Raw genomic sequence first — 13591 nt, forward strand, 5'->3', positions numbered from 1 at the left:
GATGTTTCTGGATAAGCTTAACTGTTGCAAATGGATTTTAATCATTTTCAGTGCAACACCTACTTTGTGACCAACCATCACCTTGTCCAAATATTGTTACTCTCTCACTCACACAACTATATATGGGTCATGAGGCTGCGTGGTCACTGGTAACAACATCAGCAGCTTCACACATCACTACAACTTATTTGCCCTCCGTTTGTACACCTTAATAGCTTTGAGGTACCAATTTAATGTTATAAATCAGTATTTAGATCCAACTAACTGCTCCTGACAATCCCCAACAAATTGGGCCCAGGTCAGAAAGTGCACATTTCATACTGACGAAGGTATGAAAATGTATTATGGAAGAGTTTCTTCAGACAAAAGGTCTAAAAATGAAGTTGGCTGCTTCTCATTATTATATTCATAAATAAGTTGTCCATAGAAACCTGATACTGTGAAACTTAGTCAACCAAAGGAAGTTGGTATCAGGAAAGGAAATCAGACCTAAAAGATCTGCACCTGTATACATTCATATGGAGTCTTCAGGATACATAAATACATAAGTATGCGAAGCACCGCCGGTACAAAGCTGTTGAAGGCGGCAGCTCACACCCCCTCCGTCAGGAGCAGGGAGAGAGAGAGAGAGACAGAGAAAAACAAACAGTCAAAAATCAATACGTGCCCTTCGAGCTTTTAAGTATGCGAAGCACCGTGCAGCATGTCGCTTCAGGAAGCAGCTGCACAGAAGATAGCAACGTGAAGATAATCTTTCAGCATTTTTAGACGAGCGTCTGTATCGTCTAGGTGTGCGAACAGCCCCCCTGCTCACACCCCCTACGTCAGGATCAGAGAAAGTCGGCACAAGAGAGAGAGAGAGAGAAAAGTAAGTTGGGTAGCTTCTCAGCCATCTGCCAATAGCGTCCCTTGTATGAAATCAACTGGGCAAACCAACTGAGGAAGCATGTACCAGAAATTAAAAGACCCATTGTCCTCAGAAATCCGGGAACCAGCAAAGAATCCGCGATATATATTTAAATATGCTTACATATAAAATCCACGATAGAGTGAAGCCGCGAAAGGCGAAGCGCGATATAGCGAGGGATCACTGTACTACATTCAAAAAGAAGGCATGCCAATGGGATCGCCGCTATCAGGACTCCTAGCAGAACTCTTAATGCAGAGATTCGAAAATGTGGCTCTATCCCATTTCACACCCAGAATTTGGATACGCTACATAGACGACACATTCGTCATATTAAAAAATGACCAGCTGAACGAGTTCTACAACCATATCAACACAACATTCCCTGCATTCCAATTCACCATGGAAAAAGAAATGAACTGACACATCAGCTTCCTGGACATCTCCATTGAAAGAAATAACGCCACCCTGACCACTAGTGTTTACCGTAAGGAATGCTATGCAGACAAGATATTACACTTCGCCAGCAACCACCCATTGTCTCAAACGGAGATGTGTTAAAACTTTATTCAGAAGAGTCCACACCCATTGTAATACGAAGGAAACAAAAATGAAAGAAAGACACTATCTTTTCCACCTTTTCACTTCAAACGGATACTCAAAGACATTCATTAAACAATGCCCACACAGAAGATGCCAAAAAACTCCGCAAACAATTGACTCGAACCAGACCCCCCATTCCACTTGGTACACACTCCCTTATCAACACGGTGTGTCTGAAGGCGCAGCACGCATCCTGTCTAAATCAGGCATCAGAATTGCACACAAACCTGTGAACAATCTACGCACCGTCCTTTTCAACGCTAAAAGCAAGAAATCGACAGCAGAAACACGAAACGCAGTTTATAGCATTCCATGCAGTTCTTGCCCAGCGGTATACATAGGACAAACATCACAAAGAATTGCAGCTCGCATACAGGAACATCACAATGCCATTAGAGGGAAGGACCCATGATCACAGATCTATACACATGCAAAATCAACAGGACATACATTTAACTGGGACAATGTACAAGAAAGATTTAAGGCCAGTACTAAAAGTGCCAGAGAACTGGCTGTATCTTGGCTATCAGACAAAAACGCCATTAACAGACATTTGGACATAAACCCAGCATATGCAAACTTAATTAGAACATATTCATAATAAATAAAACGTTACAACCGGTACCATATATATTATTTTATTATATATATATATATATATATATATATATATACATACAGTGGAACCTCTAGATACGAGTTTAATTCGTTCCAGAACTGAGCTTGTATAGCGAATTTCTCGTATCTAGAACAAACTTCCCCATTGAAAATAATGGAAATCCAGTTAATCCGTTCTGCACCCCAAATATATTAACATAAAAATCAATTTTCCTAACAAATAACACTGATAAATTATATATACTGTAGTCTACCTTTAATACATAACACTGGTAAATAATATAACTGATTATTAAAAGAATCAAAACAGGTGTCCAAAGTGCAGTAGAGCATTCAATAAATCTTTAAATAAATAATCCTTAAAACAGTTGTGAAGTGGAGGTTTAAAATACACAAGAATAACAATCCTTTAACACGAGGTTAAAACGTCAAAAGGATGCCGTCTTTAAAAAACAGATGACAATCCCCGGTGCTTCTTCTCTGTTAGCGTCTCACCTGCGGGTTCTGCAACAGGCGAGACACTCTTAATGCAGCTGACCTTCTCTACACCGTCCTGCTTCAGCTGTTTGGCTCGCCTGTTCAGCTCACTGTTCAGCTACACGTGAGCCTGCACTCACTCGCCCGCCTGCCCCCCCCTCCCTCCCTCTCTCTCTCTCTCTCTCCTCTCTTTTCTTTTACTTTTTCTCCCCCTTAACCGGCTCGCGCTTCTCTATACTGTATATGCGGGGAGGACATGGCAGCTGCAGCCCATCAGCCACAGGAACAATCATGGATGTGGGCAGTTTCCCACCTGTGCACTTAAGTGAGAAACGCAGACACCGCAGATCGCGGCTCGCAACTGCTACCACGCCCCCTTGCTAAGCCGCGAGCTATACCCACAGCCTGGCTCGTGGCTCGTTACGCAAGCCAATGCTCGTATTTAGATCTGAATTTTTCGCTCATACTTTCCTCGTATTTTGAATTTCTCGTATACAGAGGTGATCGTATCTCAAGGTTCCACTGTATATATATAAATATATATATATACAGTCAAAGTAAAAAGTATGTGAACCCTTTGGAATTATCTGGTTTACTGCATGAATTGGTCATAAAGTGATCTGATCTTAATCTAAGTCATAGGTACTGATATACACAATGAGCTTAAGCCAATGACACACAAAAAATTCTACTCTTTCATCTCTTTATTTTACAAACGTATTGAACGTTCACAGTTGTAGTGGAAAAAGTAAGTGAACCTTGGGATTTAATCACTGGTTGACTCTCCTATGGCAGTAATGACCTCAGCCAGGCGCTTCCTGTAACTGCAGATCAGACCTGCGGGGATTTTAGCCCATTCTTCCCTGCAGAACTGCCTTAACTCTTCCATATTCTTTGGTTGTCTTCTGTATATGGCTCTCTTCAAGTCATTCCACAGCATCTCAATAGGATTGAGATCTGGGCTCTGACTGGGTCACTCCAAAAGGCTGTGTTTGTTCTTCTGAAGCCATTGTGCCGTGGATTTGCTGTGATGTTTGGGGTCATTGTCCTGTTGCATCACCCAGCCTCATCTGAGCTTAAGTTGATGGACAGACACCCTCACATTATCCTGGAGAATTTGTTGATAAACTTGTGAATTCATTTTCCCCAAATCATGATGTTCCCTCCACCATACTTTACTGTAGGGATGATGTTTTGATGTTGATATGCAGTGCCCTTTTTACGTCAATGAAGTTCTGCTTGTTCCTCCCAAATAGTTCAATTTTGGTTTCATTACTCTACAAAACATTTTCCCAATACCGTTGTGGAGTGTCCAAGTGCTCTTTCACAAACTTCAGGAGTTCAGCAATGATCTTTTTTGATAACAGTGGATTCCTTCTTGGTGTCCTGTCATGGACTCCTTTCTTGTTAATATTAATAATAATACATTTTATTTATATAGCACCTTTCCCATGCTCAAGGCACTTACAGAATATAATAAAGAACGGCAGCGTATACAGTATATAGCATTGTACAAACCAGATACATAAATAAAGAAGATTAAGACAGTGAATTCTGTATAAAAAAAAAAAAAAAAAAAAAAAAAACAGACAACATAATTGATGGTCTAGCGCACACACACATACAGGTTACATTGGCATCTTGACAGAGAAGTAAACTGAGAGAAGGGTAATAAAGTCAAGTAGAGCTAAAAGCCTTCCTGAACAGATGAGTTTTGAGTTGTTTTTTAAAACAATTCATGGAATCAGCTGACCTGATTAATTTCGGTACGTCATTCCAGAGTCTGGGCGCTATATAGCTGAAGGCCCTGCTGTCACCCATGGAGTGTAGATTAGTGTGGGGTACAACAAGATTGCCAGAATCAGAGGACCTTAGTGGGCGGGCAGGCACATAGTGATGGAAAAGGTCACTGATGTAGTTTGGCGCGAGGTTATTTAAGGCTTTGTAGGTTATTAGTAGGATTTTATATTCGATTCTGTAAGACACAGGGAGCCAGTGAAGATGGAGCAGGATGGGTGTGATGTGCTCGCTGCTGCTGGTTCGAGTAAGGACTCTTGCAGCTGAGTTTTGAATAAGCTGGAGCTGTGATTGAAGATTAGAAGGGGCACCTGCCAGTAGGGAAATACAATAATCGATGCAGGATGTGATAAAAGCATGGACAACTTTCTCAGCATTAGAGAAGGAGAGGAAGGAGCGAACACGTGATATGTTACGGAGGTGAAAGTAAGAAAGTTTCATAATGTGATTTATGTGGGCGGAATAAGAGAAGGAGGAATCAAAAATGACACCAAGATTTTTTACAGTAAAGGCAGGTCTGATGAGATCACCGCCAAGACAGACTGGGAAGGAGCTCATTTTATTAAGTTGCATTTTAGTCCCAATTTGCAGGAGTTCAGTTTGATTGTAATTTAATTTTAAAGAGCTCTGCTCCATCCAGGTTTTAATTTCACTAAGGCAGGTTGTGAGCTGAGAAAGCTCTGATGAAGTTCCACTTTTAACATTGAAGTAGAGTTGAGTATCATCTGCATAAAAATGATAACCCAGTCCATAGCTACGGATAATATGGCCAAGGGGAAGCATATAAATACAGAAAAGCAGAGGACCAAGGACAGAGCCTTGAGGGACTCCTTGTGTGTTGAGCTGGATCTGATGTTGCCAAGACTAACAAACTCTTGCCTCTCAGTCAGATAGGACTTGAACCACTGGAGGGCAGTGCCAGAGATACCCAGCATGTTCTCCATTCTGGACAGTAGGATGTCATGTCTGACAGTGTCAAATGCTGCACTGAGGTCTAACAGAATTAATATGGTAGTTTGTCCAGAGTCTGCTGCCATAAGCAAATCATTGGTTACCCGTAGCAGAGCAGTTTCACAGCTGTGCCGCGCCCTGAAACCAGACTGAAAGAGTTCCATCAAATTATTAGAGGTTAGGTAATTGGTGAGTTGGGAAGCTACAACACGCTCAAGAACTTTTGACAGGAAATGTAAGTGGGGAAATAGGCTGGAAATTGTTAAGATTGTCAGCATCAAGACCAGACTTTTTTAACATTGGGGTTACAGAGGCAATTTTAAAAGTGAGCGGCACAGAGCCAGTGTCAAGGGATGAGTTTATTATTGTTGTAACAGTCGGGATTATGGCATGAAGGCAGGATTTAAGTAGTGTGGTGGGGATGGGGTCAAGTACACAAGTAGTCGGCCTCATCTTACAAAGCAGGTTATTAACAAACGCAGATGTGACTGGTGAGAACTTAGAGAAGGAGCTGGATGGAGTGGGAAAACAGGGAGAGATATAAACAGATGATGTATTTATGTTAGTTGAATTATTTAGATCGTTAATTTTGTTATGGAAAAAGTGGAGGAATTCCTCACAGACTTCAGTAGAAGAGGTAGTTGGGCCAGATGCGGGTTCGAGTAGTTTATTAACTACAGAGAACAAAACCCTTGGGTTATCATGGCCACTTTCTATTATTCTGCCATAATGGGTGTTCTCAGCAGAAGTTAGTGCTTCTCTGTAAGCTCTTTGGTGGTCAGAGAAAGCCTGAATGTGCACGGTGAGGCCAGTCTTACATGACATTCTCTCAAGGCGTCGGCCAGCTGCTTTCATAGATTGCAATTCTGAGTTATACCAAGTAGCTGAACGTTCAATGTTTTGCATACAGTTGACTCATGAATAGAGATGTTAGCCAGTTCTAATTAACTTCTTCAAGTCCTTTGCTGTCACTCTACGGTTCTTCTTTACCTCATTGCTGAATTTGCGTTGTGCTCTTGGGGTAATCTTGGTAAGGCACTCACTTTTAGGCCGAGTAGCCACAATACCAAATTGTCTCCATTTATAGACAACTTGCCTAACAGTAGACTGATGAATGTCTAAACTCTTTGAGATGACTTAGGAACCCTATCCAGCCTTATGTTGATTACAAATTATACTGTACAGTAATCCCTCCTCCATCGCGGGGGTTGCGTTCCAGAGCCACCCGCGAAATAAGAAAATCCGCGAAGTAGAAACCATATGTTTATATGGTTATTTTTATATTGTCATGCTTGGGTCACAGATTTGCGCAGAAACACAGGAGGTTGTAGAGAGACAGGAATGTTATTCAAACACTGCAAACATTTGTCTCTTTTTCAAAAGTTTAAACTGTGCTCCATGACAAGACAGAGATGACAGTTCCGTCTCACAATTAAAAGAATGCAAACATATCTTCCTCTTCAAAGGAGTGCGCGTCAGGAGCAGTGACTGTCACAGAGATAGAGAAAAGCAAACAAATCAATAGGGCTGTTTGGCTTTTAAGTATGCGAAGCACCGCGGCACAAAGCTGTTGAAGGCAGCAGCTCACACCCCCTCCGTCAGGAGCAGGGAGAGAGAGAGAGAGAGAGAGAGAGAAAGAGAGAGAGAGAGAGACAGAGTTTGTTTTTCAAGCAAAAATCAATACGTGCCCTTCGAGCTTTTAAGTATGCGAAGCACCATGCAGCATGTCGTTTCAGGAAGCAGCTGCACAAAAGATAGCAACGTGAAGATAATCTTTCAGCATTTTTAGACGAGCGTCCGTATCGTCTAGGTGTGCGAACAGCCCCCCTGCTCAATCCCCCTACATCAGGATCAGAGAAAGTCAGCGCAAGACAGAGAGAAAAGTAAGCTGGGTAGCCTCTCAGCCATCTGCCAATAGCGTCCCTTGTATGAAATCAACTGGGCAAACCAACTGAGGAAGCATGTACCAGAAATTAAAAGACCCATTGTCCGCAGAAATCCGCGAACCAGCAAAAAATCCACGATATATATTTAAATATGCTTACATATAAAATCCGCGATGGAGTGAAGCCGCGAAAGGCAAAGCGCGATATAGCGAGGGATTACTGTATATACACAGTGGAACCTCGGTTCACGAACGTCTCTGAACACGTACAAATCGGGTTACCACCAAAAAAGTTCGCCAAAATTTTGCATCTGTTCACGACCACACACTCAGTATACAAACAAGCCAGTTTCCCTTTCGGTTTGTGCACGCTTATGATTTCTGCAAGTGTTCAGTCTCTCCCTGTGCATTCCCTGTGCAGCGAGCGAGCGAGTGAGAGAGAGAGCGCAAGAGAGCGAGCGAGACAGAGAGCGCAAGAGAGCGAGCGAGACAGAGAGCGCAAGAGAGCGAGCGAGACAGACAGCGCAAGAGAGCGAGCGAGACAGAGAGCGCAAGAGAGCGAGCGAGACAGAGAGCGCAAGAGAGCGAGCGAGACAGACAGCGAGCGAGACAGAGAGAGAGAACGCGACAGAGTGAGCGAAAGGGCTGGCCGCATAAGGCTGAGAAGGCAGTTAAAGAATGCACCGGGCTTGTTTTTAAAGAGACTGATTCGAGCATTGTTTTAACCTCGTTGTATTTAATGAAGACTATTTTTCTATTGGATTTTAACCTCTACTTCACTTCTGTTTACAGCGATCGATTCATAGCGTGCATTGTTGCAATGTTACTTTTCTTGGATGTTTATTAAATTACGGATTTTTCAAATGCATAACAAAATGAATACAATAACAAAATGAAAAACACGAGGACACTCAGCTGGAGACGCATCACAGGGCAGCAGTCAATCAGCAGCAAGGAGAAATGAGTAACGCTCTCGGATAGGCTACTTTCACCATCCCAAACCGCGTTTCCCTCAGCGGTTGCTGCCTGTTCTCTCTACAGCCACAGTATTGCCACAAAAAGAGCCATAAAAAATTGCGGAGGATATCAGCGCTTTCCGCTAACAATTAATAGTTAGGTTTTAAGGAAAAATTCATGAACGACTGAGTCCGCAAACCCTGACTTTGCAGGGGTCTACTGTGTGTATATACAGTGCATCTGGAAAGTATTCAGAGCGCATCACTTTTTCCACATTTTGTTATGTTACAGCCTTATTCCAAAATGGATCAAATTCATTTTTTTCCTCAGAATTCTACACATAACACCCCATAATGACAACGTGAAAAAAGTTTACTTGAGGTTTTTGCAAATTTATTAAAAATAAAAAAACTGAGAAAACACATGTACATAAGTATTCACAGCCTTTGCTCAATACTTTGTCGATGCACCTTTGGCAGCAATTACAGCCTCAAGTCTTTTTGAATATGATGCCACAAGCTTGGCACACCTATCCTTGGCCAGTTTCGCCCATTCCTCTTTGCAGCACCTCTCAAGCTCCATCAGGTTGGATGGGAAGCGTTGGTGCACAGCCATTTTAAGATCTCTCCAGAGATGTTCAATCGGATTGAAGTCTGGGCTCTGGCTGGGCCACTCAAGGACATTCACATAGTTGTCTTGAAGCCACTCCTTTGATATCTTGGCTGTGTGCTTAGGGTGGTTGTCCTGCTGAAAGAAGAACCGTCGCCCCAGTCTGAGGTCAAGAGCGCTCTGGAGCAGGTTTTCATCCAGGATGTTTCTGTACATTGCTGTAGTCATCTTTCTCTTTATCCTGACTAGTCTCCCAGTCCTTGCCTCTGAAAAACATCCCCACACCATGATGCTGCCACCACCATGCTTCACTGTAGGGATGGTATTGGCCTGGTGATGAGCGGTGCCTGGTTTCCTCCAAATGTGACGCCTGACATTCAGACCAAAGAGTTCAATCTTTGTCTCATCAGACCAGAGAATTTTCTTTCTCATGGTCTGAGAGTCCTTCAGGTGCCTTTTGGCAAACCCCAGGCGGGCTGCCATGTGCCTTTTTGCTAAGGAGTGGCTTCCGTCTGGCCACTCTACCATACATGCCTGATTGGTGGATTGCTGCAGAGATGGTTGTCCTTCTAGAAGGTTCTCCTCTCTCCACAGAGGACCTCTGGAGCTCTGACAGAGTGACCATCGGGTTCTTGGTCACCTCCCTGACTAAGGCCCTTCTCCCCCAATCGCTCAGTTTAGATGGCCGGCCAGCTCTAGGAAGAGTCCTGGTGGTTTTGAACTTCTTCCACTTACAGATGATGGAGGCCACTGTGCTCATTGGGACCTTCAAAGCAGCAGAAATTTTTCTGTAACCTTCTCCAGATTTGTGCCTCGAGACAATCCTGTCTCGGAGGTCTACAGACAATTCCTTTCACTTCATGCTTGGTTTGTGCTCTGACATGAACTGTCAACTGTGGGACCTTATATAGACAGGTGTGTGCCTTTCCAAATCATGTCCAATCAACTGAATTTACTACAGGTGGACTCCAAATAAGCTGCAGAAACATCTCAAGGATGATCAGGGGAAACAGGATGCACCTGAGTTTAATTCTGAGCTTCATGGCAAAGGCTGTGAATACTTATATACATCCATCCATCCATTTTCCAACCCGCTGAATCCGTACACAGGGTCACGGGGGTCTGCTGGAGCCAATCCCAGGCCAACACAGGGCACAAGGCAGGAACCAATCCCGGGCAGGGTGCCAACCTACTGCAGGACACACACAAACACACCCACACACCAAGCACACACTAGGGCCAATTTTTGAATCGCCAATCAATCTAACTTGCATGTCTTTGGACTGTGGGAGGAAACCAGAGCGCCCAGAGGAAACCCACGCAGACACGGGGAGAACATGCAAACTCCACGCAGGGAGGACCCGGGAAGCGAACCCGGGTCTCCTAACTGCGAGGCAGCAGCGCTACCACAGCGCCGCCCTATTTATGTACATGTACTTTCTCAATTTTTTTATTTCTAATAAATTTGCAAAAACCTCAAGTAAACTTTTTTCACGTTGTCATTATGGGGTGTTGTGTGTAGAATTCTGAGGAAAAAAATGAATTTAATCCATTTTGGAATAAGGCTGTAACATAACAAAATGTGGAAAAAGTGATGCGCTCTGAATACTTTCCGGATGCACTGTATGTGTGTGTGTGTGTGTGTGTATATATATATATATATATATATATATATATATATGCGCATATATCCATCTTCTCTAATACAGTGAATTCAGAAATCATTCAGACACCTTTACTTACTCTACACTCTTTGTTGTAAATTTAACTTTAAGTGAATAAATTTGCCACTTTTGCCCATCAGTCTACACTCAATAACACATGACAATAGGATATCATATTGTCAGAATGATGGGTAAAAGGTCAGTGAGCAGCATTAACAAGTATAATCGATAAAGCAGTAAAGTTATTTACACAGGGAACTTGCCCAAACAATGTATTAAACCATTTTTTTTTTAGTAACCAACAAACAAAATGTTAACTTTAATTAGGAAAAACACAGAAAACTGCATCGTTATTATTTACTTTTTAATGTTTTCTTTCATTCTTCAATCCTCCTTATTTCAATACTACATAAGAAAAATTTATTCAGACAAACAAAATTCAATGGTTAGTTTAAAACAATGCATAAAATCAATTTATTTGCTGAAGTTTACTTTCTAAGTGATATTCTCACACTTACCTCATGCGATAATGCAGTTTAACAGATTTGTTTTCATCAACCTCAAAGATGTGGTTTGGCGGGTACCAGACATTTTTGCTCTCATCATAGAGTGCAAAGAGGTTGTAGCACAGTGGAGAAATATCTGTGGATGAGAAGGAAAAAAAAAAAACAATAGCTTCAGGAATGGCTTCTGCATTTTGAATAAAGAAAAACTAATATTACAAAAATAAAAAGCTTTTAAAAGAGATGCTTTCAAAAAATGATACTAAAGACTGCTGTCAATATACCACAGATCAAAGTCATGGCTGGAGCTGGGAAGCAGCCTTTCGTTAATCAATAAAACATCAAAAATTTGTCCAAGAAACTAAAGTTAAAAAGTATATCTCTGGACAAGACAGAATAAGTGTATTCCTGATCTCAACCCCATAGAAAATCTTTGGAGGGAGTTGAAAGTCTGTGTTGCCCAGCGACAGCCCCAAAACATCACTGCTCTAGAGGAGATCTGCATGGAGGAATGGACCAAAATACCAGCAACAGTGTGTGAAAACCTTGTGAAGACTTACAGAAAACGTTTGACCTCTGTCATTGCCAATAAAGGGTATATAACAAAGTATTGTGATGAACTTTTGTTATTGACCAAATACTTATTTTCCACCATAATTTGCAAATAAATTCTGTAAAAATCAGACAATGTGATTTTCTGGATTTTTTTTCTCATTTTGTCTCTCATAGTTGAGGTATACCTATGATGAAAATTACAGGCCTCTCATCTTTTTAAGTGGGAGAACTTGCACAATTGGTGGCTGACTAAATACTTTTTTGCCCCACTGTATACGGTGCAATTAAACAGCATTTCTCTTGAACCTTGGTGCTGCATACAGCATAAGGGGTGTGTATGCAGAACTACACACAGGGCAAGTATATATAAAAAAAAAAGTGCAGGACTTGAACACTGTATACAAGATTACACATTACAGAAATATACAGTGTGATAGAATACAAAAAATACACAGGACAATCTAAGGAGATATATACATACACACACACACATTATATATATATGTATGTATAAAAGCTGTGTAAAGAGGCTAGTGCAGCATGTAGGGATGGCCTAAACCTTTGTTAGTGTAAGCCATTTTCACATGACACGACTTCTGGTAAGAGGGTATATCAGAATGCAGCTGCTGACCTTGTTACACAAGAATGTCAACTTACATGACTAGAATGGCTGGGGATGTCAAATTACACAACTGTGTGGTGCTTTTATGGCACAGTTTCACATTTCCAAAGTACTGCAAGCTTGGCCATTTTCAGATAGCCAATACAGTAATCCCTCGCTATATCGCGCTTCGACTTTCGCGGCTTCACTCTATCGCGGATTTTATATGTAAGCATATCTAAATATATAACACAGATTTTTCGCTGCTTCGCGGGTTTTTGCAGACAATGGGTCTTTTTACTTCTGGTACTTGCTTCCTCAGTTGGTTTGCCCAGTTGATTTCATACAAGAAATGCAATTGCCGGAGGGCTGAGAAGCTACCCAATCAGAGCACACAGTTAAGTTCCTGTGTGCTGCTGATTGGCTCAGCAACGGAGTGCTGCATTAACCAGGAAGTTTCATCTCACTCATTCAGCATTAACGTGCTCCTGCTACTGCTTCAGGGGCCGTGTCCAAGTGCCAACAGAAGATGCAAATGATTGCACAAAAGGTAAAAAAGTTTTGGATATGTTGAAGGAAGGGAACAGCAACACCGCTGCAGGACACCATTACGGCATCAATGAGTCCATGATTCTTTTTATTTAAAAAGGAGGAAAAGCATATAAGATCTACGGCCGCAGTGTCCTTTAACCAGGGCGCAAAACGAGTTGCAAGTGGACGTGATAAGGCAGTAGTCTGGATGGAATCTGCTTTAGGGATTTGGATTGAAGAGTGCTGGAAGAAGAACAACGGCGGTGCTACACAGTCGCCTGAAGAGGCTCCTTTAGAAGAGCTGTAACGCTATCCTTTGTTGTGCAGTAAAATTAAACTCATCGTTATCGGACAAGTCGTCGTGTCATTGTTGGTGAGTAACCATAATTAATTATCTACATACAGTACTTATTACATGTACATAGTTTAATGTCAATGTACGCACATTTTACTGTATACAATTTTTCTTGCATTCTACGTATTTATTGCTGGTGGCCTGTCTGTCGTAATGGCTGTAACATGTGATATCGGAGATGCTCGATATCTTTAAAATAATATTTAGGTTTTACTGTATATAAACTGTGTTTACATACATAATTTCAATGAATCTTACCTAATATCTAAGAGAATACAAAGGGTTTATGCTGTATAATTGTGCGGGAAATGTTTACAATAGTGTGGGACAGTTTATAAGGGCTTAAAATATATAAAAATAACCATATGAACATATGGTTTCTACTTCGCAGATTTTCACCTTTCGCGGGGGGTTCTGGAATGCAACCCCCGTGATAGAGGAGGGATTACTGTAATATGTTGCCTGACAGAGCCAGTACCCATCTGAAGAGTTTACAGCTATGGTAAGTTCAACAGTAATCTAAGCACCTTTTTTATTCTTTTTTCTATTCTGTCCTCCTAAATAAAACAAGACTTCAG

At 41.7% G+C, this 13591-nt stretch overlaps 1 protein-coding gene across 1 annotated transcript in view; it reads right to left on the reverse strand.

The window, feature by feature from the left end:
- Positions 1-13591, reverse strand: part of jak1 (Janus kinase 1) — a 126662-nt gene that overhangs the window by 47327 nt on the left and 65744 nt on the right. Inside the window, exon 3 of the mRNA XM_028810955.2 lies at positions 10987-11110. Coding sequence (XP_028666788.2) covers positions 10987-11110 — 124 coding nt within the window. The remainder of the gene's footprint in view (positions 1-10986; positions 11111-13591) is intronic.

The sequence above is a fragment of the Erpetoichthys calabaricus genome, chromosome 10 (assembly GCF_900747795.2).
Source record: "Erpetoichthys calabaricus chromosome 10, fErpCal1.3, whole genome shotgun sequence".
NCBI lineage: Eukaryota > Metazoa > Chordata > Cladistia > Polypteriformes > Polypteridae > Erpetoichthys > Erpetoichthys calabaricus.